At 40.4% G+C, this 16,530-nt stretch overlaps 1 protein-coding gene across 8 annotated transcripts in view; it reads right to left on the bottom strand.

Moving 5' to 3' along the window:
* Positions 1–16,530, bottom strand: part of FAT3 (FAT atypical cadherin 3) — a 425,569-nt gene that overhangs the window by 95,716 nt on the left and 313,323 nt on the right. For 6 of the 8 annotated variants that reach the window (XR_010070308.1, XM_063329048.1, XM_063329074.1 and 3 more), the window contains exons 6-8: positions 15,384–15,594; positions 14,886–14,954; positions 5,716–5,855 (exon numbers count right to left, since the gene is read on the bottom strand). Coding sequence is in view for 7 of the 8 variants with exons in the window: in XM_063329048.1 (XP_063185118.1) it covers positions 5,716–5,855; positions 14,886–14,954; positions 15,384–15,594 (420 nt within the window). In the remaining variant the exon portion in view is untranslated. The remainder of the gene's footprint in view (positions 1–5,715; positions 5,856–14,885; positions 14,955–15,383; positions 15,595–16,530) is intronic. The other 2 variants (XM_063329065.1, XM_063329092.1) reach the window with 1 other exon arrangement.

Raw genomic sequence — 16,530 nt, 5'->3', positions numbered from 1 at the left:
AAAATCTTGGTACTACTGGCAAATTTCCCATTGACTTCAAAAGGGCCAGCACTCTGCTCCTTGAAGCCTTAAGCTTTAGCCAGCCTGTAGCACGTCTTTCACCCCAAATCAAGTGTTATCCTACTGAAGCGACTCAAAGACTCACAGTGTATGTGTAATTTAATACTTTCTTCATATTTATTTCCAAACGGAAGATACGGCAAGAATGAGCCTTGCTGCATAAATATCCTTTATTACTGTGTAGGTGCCTGGGGTGTTAAGCTGTGACAATACCCATTGTGTGAAATCAAAGACAGGCTTTACAAGTTTCCCAACACGCCTCGCAAGGTGACGAATGGAAATGTTTACTATTTGTTTGCTGCTAAGTAGGGATTCCTCTTTGCTGAGGACTGTGCAAGGTTGCTGCCTAAACCACTTTTCATAGACAAACATTAGTTGCAAGTCTTTTTTCCACGCTCATAAAGCAAACACGCAGCAAAACAGCCTCTGCCCGGTTATCCTTGAAAGCTCGTCTCTTTTCCAGCGCGTCGCAGGCTCCAGAAAGGCAGGCTTGCCTCCTTCTGCTTCCATTGTGCAGAGCCTAATTTATAGTCCGAACAAGTGCCTCGCTATAAAAGATTTGCTTCTCCCGGCTCACTTCCTATTTCCCACAGTTAAAGCAAATTTCAAATAAAGGATTCACGGGCCTCCAAGCTTACAAATTAGGCAAAGTAACACTCAGAGCATTAGCAAAGACTTTGTATTCAAAATGGTAAGTGAAAGGCCTAGAGAAATACAATCAAATCAAAGCAGGACAAAACCTAACGCAGGAAGTCTCTCCAAAGCTGTTTTTAATGTTGCCCATCACAAATACCTTTGGTTTAGGCACAAACGTATTTGAGTGAAAACTGGATAAATGCCAGGCGCTGCTTTAGAGACATTTGAAGCTGGAAGAATCTGCTTGGCTAATTGCTTGGTCTGGGCACAGTGTTGTAGTACAACCTATTAAGTGCCTGAATTGCTTAAACTCAGGTTACGCTTTTGTATGGGTTTTGAAAACCTATTTTGATTTAATATTGCTTTCAATAGTGTTACCACACAGCTTTATTTGCTACTTCCTGACAAGTTTTTCTCTCTTCCAAACCCCAACCTTAACATAAAAACGCAAAGTTTCCCTACCAATCTCAGTGGCCTGTTATTTATACTTCACCTTGTGTTATGTTAAAACAGGGGAAAAAAGTCTTTGTTTCAGAGGCAAGGCACTGCTGAGATTGCTGGACGGGACAGAAAAAAGTCAAGGATCGGGCTGGTTCTAGTTTGGAGGAAACATTCAACTGAGCAAAAGTGAAAAACTGAATTGAAACACCATGTTTTCTTGTCTGTCCTAGAAGAATACACCACCCAGAACCTCTTCTGGCAGGCTCTAATATCTTATCTACATTTTGGCCATGGTCCTCTAAGAAGAGCTTTTCACTGTTCAGTTAAAAGAAGCACCCTCACGCGGGGTGATCGATCAGCTCCTCTTTGTTAAGAAACAATCTGATGAAGAAAAGGTGGTCTCTGAAAGGCGATACCAACTTTGGCATCCTGAAACTCACAGCAGAAGGTCAATCCCGAGCAGAAGAATAAATAAAAGTCCACAACCTTCTGCGAGGAGAGACAGAAAGGAGCAGGCACTTCTCCCGTCTGCTCTTCCAGCCTGCTTGGCTCAGCTGAAGGTATTAGAAGCGATCTACAAACACTTTTCAGAGGGAGCTGCATGTTCCTCCCTGAGTGTCCATTCTATTGGGAAATAGTGAGACGGTTTTGCAATGAGTGAAACTGAGGCATTTTTTGCCTCCTAGTTTGGAAGCATCAGCCGTCATGCTTGAAAGCATCTATTTTATAGTGGTTAGGATGACGAGAAACAAGGAGAAGGCAAGCAAATAAGCAAGAGACAAAACTGTCATAATACCATGACTCCAGGAGTATGTTCTTAAAAAAAATAGTTATCTGCTAGTACAACGTTCTCAATAAAAGTGAAAAATTATCATCACTTAGATGATTATTCCCTACTGTACTATACTTCTGTGGGTATTTTAGCAAAACTCAACTGTATGCACTACAAAGAAAAATGTAAGTGCTATTCCTGTTTTACTTGGATGTAAAGGATTTGAGTTGCTCAGTAAAAAAAAAAAGGAGGTTTTGGGATAAATCTGACTCATGACCGAGAGAACTTCTAACATTGCACTGTCAAAGTTAGTCAAAATTGTGGCAGAAGTCAGTGTTTAGACGCCACTACACTGATTTCTTGCTGGGAGAGTCCTCTCTCTGCTGCAGCGAGGGCAAAAGTCCCTTTCCCAGCCGGAGGGGAGGCGGTGGCGAGGAGCAGGGTCCCCGCGCGGAGCTGCTGCCCGGGCTGTCCCCAGTGCGCGGGACGCAGAAGCCCCGTCCCTTCCCCAAGGCCAACAGCTCGCCTGGCAGCTGCAGGAATCGCATTTCGCGGGGATTTAGAGCCAACGGACGCCCTCAGCCTTTAATAAATTACCGCGTGGCCTTGAGCAATGATGAATTAAGCTAAGGCAAAGAACCCAAAGCTCTCCCTGGCTAAGTCAGGAGACAGCCTTCCTAGAAGTTAATCAACGTGACAGAAGCTTTATACCCACACTCCAAATACATAAATCAAGCGAGGCAACGTTTCTCCGCCTTTGTCCCCTCCGTCCCTCCCCATCGCGGCTGTGCTGCTGGGATGGATGGGCAGCACGGCGAGTGGCAGCGGCTCAGCAAGTCCTGGCACTTTGGTTCTCACTTTGGAGACCATATTCCATTTGAAATCCTGATCATGCGCAAACCAAATAGGCTTTCAGTTACAAAGGAAATTTGTGATTTATTTATTTTTTTTTAATATCCTTTATATTCTTTTCTCCTCTTTTCACAACAGCAAAGCACTAATACGACAGATGTAACTTTTAAATCAAAGTGATGTCGGTAGTGAACCATGTGCGCAGTAAGGCGTGAAGGAAGCAAACAGCTTATCAGAGTTTAAGGCGTGCAGGAACATTGCTGAAGAAACTGCAACTCTGTGCCAGGGATCATGTTACTGGAGCAAAAATCTTTGGCATTTTTACGCTGTATTTTACCACCTCCAACTGTGTAATAAACAAAAGGCCAGGAAGAGATAAAGGGAAACAGGTGGGGTGGAATAAAAAGCAAGATTGTTCCATTTGGCACGACGATGATCAGCTGTTTCATAATAAACCATCACACTTTGAGGGGGGCTTTATATTATTTTATGGTTAAACAAGGGGACGAATTTATACGTTTGCTTTCCACCCGCTTCCTCTTCTGCCATCTCTTCTTGCAGCTATAGTTAAAAATACAGGTGGCACTATGTATGTGAGACAAAATACTTACAGTGCCATTTTATCAAAACTCAGAACAAGGCCAATGAGAGCCATCAGCAGATGCTTTTTTGACTCGTTTCCGTGACATATTTTACTTAACCTATCAGTTTGATTTTTTTGGTTATTGTTCGAAAAGGAAATAAATACGAATAAGGTAACCAAAGGCTCCAAAGTACAGTCAAAAATACAGTATGAAAGTTTTGTAAAAGGGAGAGATAATTAGGCAGGCCATAATTCTGGCAGCTTTGAGATAATGATCGCTTTTGAAGTCTCTGTTGTGAAGACCAAAAGAAACACATTCTCAGATGTTGTCTGGGCCACAATTAAATACTTAAACAGTATCCACACGGAGAGAAGGAGATGGAGGAAAGGAGGGTCTGTACCTACCGATGAACACCTAATGCTATACTATTGCAATCTTAAATTACTATTTTACTTTCTTAAATAGGTCACATCACTGTTACAAAGAATGCTTAAGCTTCTTTTAGAATGCAACAGCTTTACTGAAATCTGTTTTTACCATATGTTTTAATTAAAAATGTAGGGGTTTCATCAAAATAGGTTTTGAGGACTACCATAGGGGGTCAATTTATTAAATCAAAAGTGGGAAAAACAGTAAACATAATATCCATGAGAAGAAAAATTGCATCCAGCATGTTTGAAATTCTCTGTGCTTTTAAAATTTTGTTTGGCTGAAATGTTTGCAAGAAAAAAAAAAAAAAAAGTCGTGTTAGGGATTCAACACCACATTTCTGAAAAGTGGACTGAGAGTGTCGTCAAGATTAAAAAACAATGCAAACCAAAAATCTGCTCAAGGGATGAAGAAAATGCCTTATGGAAAGGGAACGTAGTCAGTCATTCTCCTTCGCTTGTCTACCAGAAGGCTGGGGGGTGATTTGACTATTCTGAGTAAGTGTCTTCCTTGGGAGAAAATACTGGATTTTAAAGAGCTCTTTAACTGAGCAGAGAAAGGCGTAACAGGGAATACAGGCCAGATATAATCATGTTAAAAATAAGGGATGTTTTTAGCAGAGATGCAATTAATTACTGAAACTAAGAGGGAAAACAGCAGATTTCCTACCACCTAACTTACTACCAACTGATGTTTTCTAATCAGGAGTGGATTATCAAGAGAAATTATCAGATAGGGATACTTAGAGATTTTACGGCCAGTTACAAACAGGAATTCAGACTGGGAAAGCACTCAATGATTTAAGTCTCTTAGGAAAGTTGGTGTTGTGACTCAGTGAATACAGGTTTACATCTGAACCATTCAAGCAAAAAGGCAAGGTAAAACAGAAGCATCCGCGTGTGCATGCATATATGTAAATACAAAAAAATCTTCAAGCCTTCCTTCTGCATTATAAAGAAGCAAATAATATCACAAATCTATTTTTTTTCCCTCTATAAACCACATTTAATGGGATTTGACACTACATACAGTTGTGATCTACCAGGATGTATTTTCTTCCTATGTGTCAAATAATATTCAGGTTATAGGCACGCTTTACACTTGGGCAGTATTTCAGATGTAGGATTTCAGGCCTTGGCTAGCCCATACCTCACAGCTTCACCTTGCATTGAAGGGTTTTGCTCTTTGGAGTCTGCCTGGTGCCACCTGGACTGCAGCGTCCCTGTCCCTGTGCCATAACCCCGGCCATGTCCCAACTGCTTCCCATGGAACAGACACCCAGGCTCTGCGTCAGGGTCTCTCCGACAAGGATGTGTCAGAACCAACGTTATCCCAGCCCTTCGCGTTTATCTGACCTGACTTTTTAATTGCTGAAAGGCACTGACCCTGATAAGCAAGCCTGGTTTTAAAGGGTTCACTGGGGCTATTCCCCAGAAGACAATGTAATCGCAGGCAGTGACACTAAAGGAGAGATCCTTTGAATTTTAAGTTTCGCTTCGGAAAAATTTCTTCTCTGAACAATTGATCCTGTGTCCCACATTTGGGTCTTGGGAGGATGAGAGGTATAAACTCCATTTAATACAATCAATAGCAATATTCCCCAACACCACAGAAGCACTATTGTATTTTGGACCATTACGGGGTGACACAATTGTCCAAATGTAAGCTTCGCTGCCTGTGATAGGGACTCCCTCAGCTGGAGGAAGGCAAATTACTTTAGTGTGAGCACGAAGAGGACAAAAGGAGAAATAATGCTTTGAAACCTTCAACAGCCGATTCTTTACAACCAGATGGAAAGGCTCTGAAAAATATCCCCTCCATTAGTCAACAGTGGTCTCAAAGGATGAGGTTTTATTTGAATGGCAAAATTATTAATTTCTATAGCATATAAATTCCACTAACAAATGAAAAACTTGCCAAGAAAGGAATGTGATATTCTACCTGAGTCGTGGCAATGTTTGTTCCATCGGTGACCTCCACAGTCATATTATACATTGACCTCTGCTCTGCATCCAAGGGCTTTGCAATGACAATAGTGCCCACTCCCTTCTCCGCGTCGAAAGAACTATCGTAATTGCCTCCTAATTGTTGCACAAAAATACAATCAAATTAGCCATGTCTGGAAAATTTCCATTGAAAATGTTCCTAGAAGTGGGCATATCTCTTTACTGGCATCCATCTTAACGGCTTGCCTTAGCATACACAGCACATCTACAGATACTTCTTTGTTCATAACTCATTTATATTTCAAAGCACAGTTTGTATATTGGAAAGCAGATATCATTAAAATGCACCGCAAGAAAAAAAAATCTAGCAGTATATTTAAGTGAACCATAACTGAGTCTATAAAAAGAATCAAATGGCTATAAGCCCGTAAGATGTGTGCCCTTGCAGTTTGGATAATGAACAAGCACCATTATCTTTTTGTATAAAATTCATTTTAAGAGGGTTTCATTCTGCAAATTTTATTTTCAGGAAATTCTCACCGATGCTCGTGGGTGCAAATACCGTCAACTGTGTCTTTAAAAATTACAATTATAATCAATTTAAAAAATGCAAATAGCGATTTGTTATGTTAATTTCAAGGACAATGATAATTACTGGCAGCAAAGGTCAAATTCTACTAGTCTTTTAGGAATTATTTAAATAGATCTGACAGGATACACATCATAAATTTCTTTCCATTAAAAAAACCCTCACAAAGCACTGTTCTGAAACTAATATCCCCTTATCCTGTCACACACTGAGTGATGCAGCAGTGGGAAAACCCTACTGAGTCTCAGGTGAAAGAAAAAAAAGGAAAAAGAAATAAATCTATTAAAAAGTAAGCGAAAGCCATAAATAATTTGACATTAAACGGTTACAGGGTTTCCCAGCCACAGCTATAGTTTATAAATTAGAACCACTCATTATGTTCAGAAGAGAAGCACGCACTCCCTGCTGCTAACTTGCTTCTTACTCGCCCATCTATAAAGCGGAACTTGTTGTAAATTGAGTCTGAATTTTTTGGAGGCTGGGGACAGGGAGAGGTGGAACACAAGACTGCTGACAAACGAACTCTTCAGGTATATTCATCACACAGCAATGCAATGCCACTAGCTACAGTCTCTGACAACTCAGTTCCACAAAGCCGACAAGGCTTTCAAAGCCCACTAGTCGTAAAACTTGTGTAAGAGCCGCTCAGACTTCTTGGGATTAGATCCACAGGTAGGAAAACATCCATTCCATTGACTTAGCCCTCGTGAAATATATACAGAGAAATATATATTTGAATGGCTGGTGTATTATCACAAAATGGCTCTCTTTTCAGGGCTGGGGACAGAGATGCGAAGAGGACAGTCTTCCTTGCTCTACCATCTGCATGGTTTGCTGACCAACAACGGGCGTTATTCTCAGAAAAAGCCACGCATTTAGTGAGAGGAAAAAGGTTTTGGCATTCCAAGAAGTTGAAGATTAGGAGGAATCACAGTGAAATCACAGCCCCTGAATTCTTTAATGAGAAGAAACCCTCACTTCTCTCTACCTCTTCCCCAGGTTATCGCAAAAAAAGTGTAAGACAGAAGCACTGGTTGGTCCGTATCTGCCTTGGAGGCCATTCAGGGAGGGGGAGAAGAAAGAGGAGGGGGAATAAGAGTGCAGGTGACCTACACAAAAGAAAGGCAGAATTGGTGAGCTTCTGTCCACTGAAACGATCCAAACGTGGTCACTTCAGACGTGCCACCAGACTTCCCTATGCAGAATAGACGTACATACATACATATGGCTCTGAGCCTAACAGATGCAGTTGTAGTTCTTCAGAAAAAAACTGACACTGGATCTGCTGTGATTTATGGTGGATAAGAATACTGCTTATTTCCTAACCTCCTTCCAGAAGCCCAAACTGCATATTTTTCACAATTGATATGTATATTTAACACTATTTGACACTAGAAAGAAAAAGCATAATTGTCCTTGACATTTAAGCAATACCAAGGTATTTGGACATTGATCATATCTTCAGTGTTTGGTTATTTTTTAAAAAAAGTTAATCTGGAAGAAAAAGATGCCATCTCCCAATTAATGTTTTAAATTGATTTACTTGAGAAAAATCATGCCATGAAAAACAACGCTGAAAAAAAGCCTCCTTTGAAGAAGAGAGTTTGAGATTCTTGCAAGGAAATCTCTGCTGAAACGAAGCTAGCCTTGGGACAGTAGGCACTTTACAAAGAGAATGTTTCATACTGATAACCATGAAAACAAAATGAAAGCCTATACTTCAAGATGCTTAATAACCATCTTAATGAGCAATCAAAAGTTATATGCTATCAACTGGAATGAACTTCCAAAGAAACCCTGCCCTTAAAACTTCCAAGAATTAACATGGAAGTGTTAGCAATAAATGTTTTAAATGCCCTTCCTCTCTTAGCTTAGAGCTGGGTTTGCAGGGCACTACTCAGTGTATTGTAAAAACACCGACTTCTTCAAGCCATTTTCATTAAGTGTAGTATATTATTCCCCTAAAATAACAACTGAAGCCATCATATGCGGGTTTTTTTAATAGTATTCACATCTTCCAAAATGGTCTAGTGACAAACAAATAAATCTTGGTGGCCAGCTACCTGACTCAAGCCTAAACTTGTAACTAACCAGGCAATGCACTTTATTTTACATGGATACATTTTCTATTAACAAAGGCAGAAACTGCATCAAAGACTGAGACAGAGATGGATCTGAGAACATCCTGCTGTGAGATTTGTGATTATAATCTCTGCTGGAGTGAAAACTTGATTTAGTCCTGACTCAGTCTGGTACATTTTAACAGACCATGGTCAAGCGTTGACAGTGAAGATCCACTCAGATGGCTGAACTTCTGGGAATGTTGCCTGAGATATTGGGTCCTGCCTCTCATCTGGAGTACTAGAGGCAGTCTGGAAATGCTTTGTACTGCTCCTCAGCCTTCTTATACCCTCAAAACAGCTCCTCATACGATGAACACTTCTGAAGTTGCATTTAGGCACTGAAGAATAATTGTTGAATTAGGTGTAAATGCTAAACTGTAGGAGTCTTATAGACGTGTTAAATCTATGCCTACTATGAAGCACCCAGAGAAGCACCCACCACAATTATCTTTGAAAGACAGGTGTTGGAGGGGCATGGAGAGGGAGAGAGAACAGTCATGTAAAAACAAACAGGACTTTTCTCTTAAAAACTGCAGCTGAACTATTCTGGGAACCCCACATGAAACCACTTCCTTCTGAAGGTGCTCATGTCGAGGTTGGAGGGCTGAGCCTGTAGGAGGTGGCAGTTGAGGAGGTGGCAGCTTCACACATTTCTGGGGTACTTGAGGCCCGTTTTTGAAAGCGTGCTGCCGGGTAACCCCCAACCCTTTTGAAGCGAGCTCATCTGCAGTGCTGTAAGCTCCCGCAGTATCAGTTTTACCAATGTTACTATCGGCCATTTAACACTTTCTTTGATGACAATCTTAGGATGAAAGGATGATGAAATTTTGTTCAGCTGCTCAGTTTTATTAATGTGAATTTTTATTACTTATTCCATTTTCCAACATATGGCACATGCTTTCCTTTTTATTGTCTACTAAAACCTGCTTCCAGATACGAGATATGTAGAAGCTGTCTTTGCTAATGTGCTTGCAATTGCATTAGGAAAGAAATATTTCAAATGAAGATAATACATGGAGGGTTCCTGGGGCACTTTGGGAAAATCAACAATAAAGAAGTTGATTGAACTGGCGAGTTGGCTAGACAGGTTGGCCGGAGAAAGCTTTTTAACACTGAATGACCTCAGAGAGATGTGGATTAGCTGTTGTTTGTGATACCATTGCAAGCTAAGATGTAATGCTGATACATCTTCAATACAGATTAAAGACTTCCCTTAAAATACTCTGATTAAATTGAAGCACTTAAAGTGGGATTTCATGAAAAGTCCATGTCTCCTTGTAATCCCATTTTTGGATTAGAAGATTTATCATGTTTGGATGGTATAAATTCATCCAGAAAGCGCTTTTTCTCTCTAATTGACTGTTGAGATTCCCAAAGACACCTAGCATAGACAGTTATGTCTATGCTTTGGACACCTACAGTTAAGTGAGGTGATTTCTATCCTTACATTCTTGAGATTGATCTTTATGCTCTTGCATAAGACCTGGAAGCATTTTATGTACACAACTGGGAGTTTTTTATGTTATCTGAAAGCGTGTTGTAGTTTATATAGGATTTCCCAATACAACTCCAGCCAGTTCCAGCTGCTATCAAACTTGGGACGGCTGCAGAAACAGCTCCCGGTACACAAGATCTTATTTATTTGCCTTCACTTCAGCTTCATGAGACCTTTCTAGCACAGCCCTAATTTTCAATTTAACAGATGGTATAGTATGGTCAAGGAGGAGATCTCAGGAAATTGAACCGAGACAGCTGTGAGTCAACAGACTATAGGTTGTGTTCTCAATATTCGTCAGCCTTGGTTACATTTTCTGGCTGAATCTGGAGTGTTACCTTGGTTCTTAGCTTCATAGTCACTATGAACATATTTTTCTTCTGACAGAAGTCCTGCATGCTTTGGAAAGAATTAATTTTCCTTTTAATAAAACAGGGTTTAAAAACAAAAAAAAACCAAACCACTGAACCTTGCATGACTAACAGGAGAGGATCTTCTGATGTAAAGCTTACTTCTCATTTGGTGCGAGGGAGAGGCCAAGGAAAACTTCCTGAACTGTTAAAAGGGATTTCTAGAGGTCAGCTGGAGAATTTGCCTAAGGCAAGTTACAAGGCAGATCTGGCATTCCCACAGAATGGGGGTTCTGCAACTCTGTCCCTTTCTGTCCCTTTTGAATTTCAGTCTCTTTTTATTTATTTTTTTTATTTTCAAACATATTCTGCTTGTATTTTTATGATTGCATTTGCTGCAAGGAATGAAAATTTTTATAGTTCTTTTCCTAGATGGGGTTGCTTTTTGGGAAGATGCCAAGCTTCCCTATGTTCCTATCAGCTGCTGATACGCAGTTTAAGATGGGATTATGCTGCTGTTAGAAATTATTTTCTCCTCTGAGAATAAAACATGTCAGTAAATCTGGAGGACCTGTAGGCAAATGAGTCGCATGTGAGGGCCTTTTTCTCTCTTTGCCAGTGGAATGATCCAGAAGAGCAGGACTGAATACACATCTCAGGAATATCCGATGACTGCGGCGAATCAGACTTAGATGCAAAGATGGATCACACTGAACTCTGGAGGACATCCCCACATCAAATACAGCTAAAACCTGGCAAGAAGTCTTCCTTCGCTGGTAGATAGCAAAGAGCATGCCTGCTCCATGTTCAAACCTAATAAAGCCAGGACAGACTGAGATCCTCACACAAGTCTCATTTGGCCTACCATGCCATGATGGATGAGTGAAGCAGGGGAGAAATATAGGAGATGATCTAATTTAGAGAATAGTCCTCTAAAACACATTGTCTGAGGGCAGAGAAAATTCTTATTTGTCTTGTCCCAAAGCAAACTAACACCACCAAGGATGGTGATGATAAATTGGGTCAATTGCTACAATTCTCACATTGCTCAGAGAAGAGAATCAGAGGAAAATGCAGAAAACTAATTCACCCTGAAACTCAAAGGTGAGTTTAAATTGCCTCTAGGATTTTCAGGAATACAAGCAAAGCCAGAATTTCCATTTTTTCTGTTTTCTAAAGAGAGGAAATAAACTTAGCAACTGCCTCAAGAAATACAAAGTCAACTACAGATTTTTGATAATCATAACATAATGAATATTAGTAATATAGCATGCAAATATTTGTTCTTTTATGTACTATATCATGCTAAGAAGAAGGAAATAAGGCAGACTGAATTTTCAGACAAAACCATTGCAAGGAGAGTTAAAGCCTTGGGTTTGCTGCTAAGAAGCTGAAGGTAAGGGCATAAGAAGCAGAAAAGAAATCAGAAAGGTATTTAGGTAGTTCTCAGAGAAGATAATTCAAAGGAAGCTAGGGACCTACATGTTTTTGACATTAATGAAAACTTGCAGCACTGTGAATTAAATGGGCAATTAATTAAAATTAATAGATATTAAAATTATTGCCATTTAAGCACCCTTGATAAATAGTTCTGATGTGCTTTTAAAGTTTGGCTGCTCTTACATAGGCATGGGCTGGGGGAAGAAGGAAAGATAGAAGAAGGCCCGTTTGGAGAATCAGAGAGATGTTGTGCAACATGCTACTTAAGCACACACTAGCACCATGCAGCTTAGCTCCAGTGTCAAAGTAGTCATCACACCATTCCCACCACTAACAAAGGAAGAGACAGAGAGGGCTCAATTTACCTGGGAGAAATAAAGATCTTTGACTCATTTTGGAGTTCCCGTTGAAATTTTCTCGTAAATGACTGAATAAATTTAACACAACTGAAACACCCTACGTTCATGTCTTTCACATTGTGGGATCTGCATGAACTGAGAATGGTGTTGAATGCAGTCTGAAAACGGAAACAGGTATGACATCTCAACCGTTCCCAATTAAACAAACAAACAAAAAGCCAGGCAAGCATCCTGTTCCTTCTAGTCCACGGAGGGAAGATGATCTCCCTGCCTGCAAGGCACTTTCCTCTCTTGGAGCTGATTAACTCAAGAACTTCAACAGTTTTTTAAGTATATAATTTAGGTGCAAATTAGATGCTGAAGTCAGGCAGACAGAATACTACATAGCCAAACTTCATCCGCCCTCCCTCCTTTTTTTTTTAGCTGGGAGAAAACGCGTGTAATGCATTATAAAAGAGGTCCTCTGGAATTCCAATGCCCGTTTAGTTTGAAAAGGTCATAAACATAAAGGTCAAGCTGCAAACTCTATATTAAACCATTCCTCCACATAAGCCTTCAGGGCTTTTGTTGACATTACTGTGAACTGTGCACGGAGGTCCAAAATCACAAAATACCAGATGGAGCAGGATCAGGTCTAGGTTTTATAGCAGCACAGAAACCATTTCTTGCATCAGCAGTCCCATACAGCTTTCCATACATGACAACTGACTTCTACTACTAACCCATGTCTTTCATTGCGCTTTTCAGCACTAGACCTCAATGTTCCCCCAAAAGGAAAGTATCAACATCTTTTTTTCCACAGGCTGATACTGAGGAATAAGGAGAAAAAGCAGTTTTGATACTGACACTGACTAAAGGCAGGAAAGATAATCTAAATATACAGTGCTCTGTCTGTAAACCTCTTGGGGTGGGTTGTGTCTTTGCACCTTGTACACGGAGCACCTAGGAAAATCCCTAGCATGTCTTCTACATGCCTGGGATTGTTGGCTATTCCTATTGCAGAAATGGGTGCTGTTGCTAGTGTTATTATTTATAACAGCAGTAATATTTAATGACAACATTCATATGGCAACAGTACCGAGCTGGATGGTCAGGGTCACCAACTTCTCATTAAGTCTAGGGAAGCTCTGTCTCCATGACCCTCTACAGTGATGCAGCATCTTACAGCATCAGGAGCTACAGCCTATAGGGAGACCATTCGGGTTGTTTAAATAGCAAAAATCTTCTTCTAAACCATTTGAATTATTTTAGCCATAAAGGTCACATTAAATGACAAATTAAAGGCTTGAATTTCATAATGCTTTCTCCATCATCTCTGTTTGGTAGGCAAAAAATGAAATATTATTATAAGGTGTTGCTAGATTGCAAGTGACTCTAATAATGTAAAAGAATGCAGTGGAAGAGAAGGGGCTTCTCTCAATTCTTAACGCAGGCAGCATTTTAATGAGAGTCGTTGAATTCGCCAAGGAAAGGACCAAAACGCTGCGAAAGGCAGAGGAGTCCAGCAAAAGGTTCAAATGGGAAAAAAATGTCAGTAACATCAAGAAAGATGGATTTCTCCTGGGAGGAAAGTTAGGGTCAGTGAGGAAGCGAAAGGGAATGTAAACATTAGCTAATAAATTGCAGGTAGCATACTGAAACAACCAAGGGAATGGGAAGAAAACCGTAGGAAACATATGCTGTCCTTCCCCAGGGGCTAGCAGGGACCCTAGAACATGATAATAGCTTTGGGTTTAATTTTAATGCGGTTGGCACATCAGAAACTGTGCTACAAATTCAAAGAGGAAATGTTGCTGCTTCTGTCTTTCATCTGCAAAAGTGGCAATAAAAGATGGATGAAAATGACTCTGACAGACCCTTTCTCTTGTGGTCCCTGTCCTTCCTGTTGGTTAAACCCATCCACAAATAGCTTTGCTGAGATGAGCGCCAGGCTCAATCCCTGCAAATCAAGACTGCTGATGCACCCTTTCCGCTAAGTCTGTGGCAAAGGCTTTTTGTTTCTCTAATCTTTCATATAGTATTGGCTTTATAACCCTTCATTTAAATAACACCACTTTGTGCAGACATGGTGGTTTACATCCAAAGGTACACAAAGGTTTCATACAAGTATCTGCAAACATGAAGTAGCACAGTATCTTTGCAGGGTCATTGCGCTGCTGGGGAAAGTCTAGTTGTGGAGATGTTAAATGAGTTATTTTAAATAACACAACTGAATCAGCAGCAGAAGCAGGAAAGCAATGCCTAGGAATGTTGATTCCTATTTTTCCACCGCAACCAAGTGAAATCCTCTACTCCCTATCTTTTTGGCAGCTACATCCTTAGTTGTATTTCCCTGCGATTTTAAGACCACTACTTCTACGGGTTCTCCTCCTCTTTGCTAAGGACGTTTCTCCCTCCCTATTTTTATAACCAATTTTATGTAAGGCAATTTTGTGGTTGAAATCTCACATCAAAACACATTTCTCTTTTTCAGCTTGCATTCAAGACAAACTTTTGGTGGCTCCATTTGTAACCCATATGTTGATGCATCCCATTCTGTTTCACAGTTAAATGGATGGCACTGGACTGTGAAAAGTTTGAATTAATTATTTGCGATAAACTGCGGAAAATCCGTGAATAAAATGATAATAATTGGACACAAATACGGTAAAAGCTGTCATAGAAAGAAACGCAGCACATCCATGTGTCGCATCGCATCCTGTCACAGGCACTTATGAAAGATGTAATATAAATTGTCTCAAAGAACTTGCAAAAATAAAAGGCAGCCTGGATAGTTGTATTTTAGCAAATGTGTTTGCACTAAGGGTACCTTCTGTTGAACAGTTCTGCCCACAAGCTGTCTGTAGAATATAGAACATCTCTCGAGCATGCTTGCCACCTTGAAGCAGGGCAGTCGGAAGCAGAAAAAAAAGAACAGAATGCAGAAAAAAAGGTGAAGAAAGAGAGAAATGAGGGACAGCAAGTCTAAGTACCATAAATACATTTAGAAATGAGATTAGCAAAGTATGACAATAGAATTTAAATGACAGACAACATTAAGATTGCAGTAAATAACATAGTATGAAAAAAAACAATTCAGCCATACAGCGCTTTTTTTTTCAGCTTAGCTAAGGAGTCATAACAAAAGCAGGAATATTATTATTATTGTTATCGCTATATTGAAATAACATTTTCATTTCAGCATTACGAAAATGGGTTTAATTTGCAGGGGGGGACAGTTCACGGTTAGTCTTCTTGCTCTCAAACCCACACATCCATACGTGTCGCTTCTGAAGCATCCTCCTCACGCCACCGCCTCCCAACTTACCGACAATATCAAACCAGAGAGGAATGTTAGATGGCTGCACAGAGACCACCCCAACAATTTCTGTCACTTTGTCGCTTTCCATGACGGTGAAGTTGTAAAAGGGTTCATCGAAAGTCAGGGGCAGGGGCGAGGGCGCAGGCTTTTTTATCCACTCAATGTGGAGGCGTGCTGTTGAAGATTTTTGGGGCCGGCCATTGTCCACTGCTTTTATCTGGCAGGTACAAAGAAAAGACAAGTTAGACTGAGCATCCCAGCTTGGCAGTTCAGACCTAATTCTACCGCATGAGGATGACTGCTTGGAAAATGGCCTTTATAATCCTCTAGGTAAAATCCCATGAAAAAAGAGGGAGATAAGTACTTCCTTCTCAATTCTCATTTTTTTCCATTACACTTTGAATTTTTATTGAAAAGACTGATTTCAAACTGAAATGGATTTTTTTCAGAAATGCTGGTGCGAGGCCTCCTGGAGATGCAATTCAAGCGCTCCCCACGCAGATCCTCCTCTCCAGAACCAGCTCCCCTCTCCGATTTCATCTTCCGCCCAGTTCCCCCTTGAAGCAGAGCTGGAAGCTTTATAATGACCCTGTGGGACATTGTGCACTTGTGAACCATACTCACCCATGTCTGATTGCTTTTAAAAAGCATCCGTATGGCAGATAAGATTGATATTCCTTACATTGCCTTCTTCAGGATCTTTAATTGAGCTAAATAAGTTTCAGATCATTTCCCCCGTTCTCCAAAACAAATACAATTTAAAATTTTGCCGTATCTATTTTCCTTGCTTTCTCCTTTCAGTCATGTTCATTAAGAGTTGCCCAGCTTGGTGCTAATTCTTTTTACTATAATGTCCTCTAGAAGGGTGGATAGACTTGATATCGCCTGGCAGGCTTTATGGTTTTAGCACAGCAAAGACAAGATGAGCAGCAACAAACTTTAGGAAATTTAAGGGCTTAAGGAAAGGGAGAATGTAGGTTACCAAATGGGTGCTTTGGTGAATAACACCAATGTCAATCAAAGGGTGTTTCTCTTATAACTAAAGGAAATCTTTCTGGCTATGCAGGACCACTGATGTAAATGTGCTGTTACTATGCCTGTTAAAAATGGGAAATATTTTCCTGAAATAACATAACCTGTTTCTTTCTCTGGA

The sequence above is a fragment of the Chroicocephalus ridibundus genome, chromosome 1 (genome assembly GCF_963924245.1).
Source record: "Chroicocephalus ridibundus chromosome 1, bChrRid1.1, whole genome shotgun sequence".
In the NCBI taxonomy this organism is placed as follows: Eukaryota; Metazoa; Chordata; class Aves; order Charadriiformes; family Laridae; genus Chroicocephalus; species Chroicocephalus ridibundus.
This window is presented reverse-complemented; position numbering and strand designations above follow the sequence as displayed.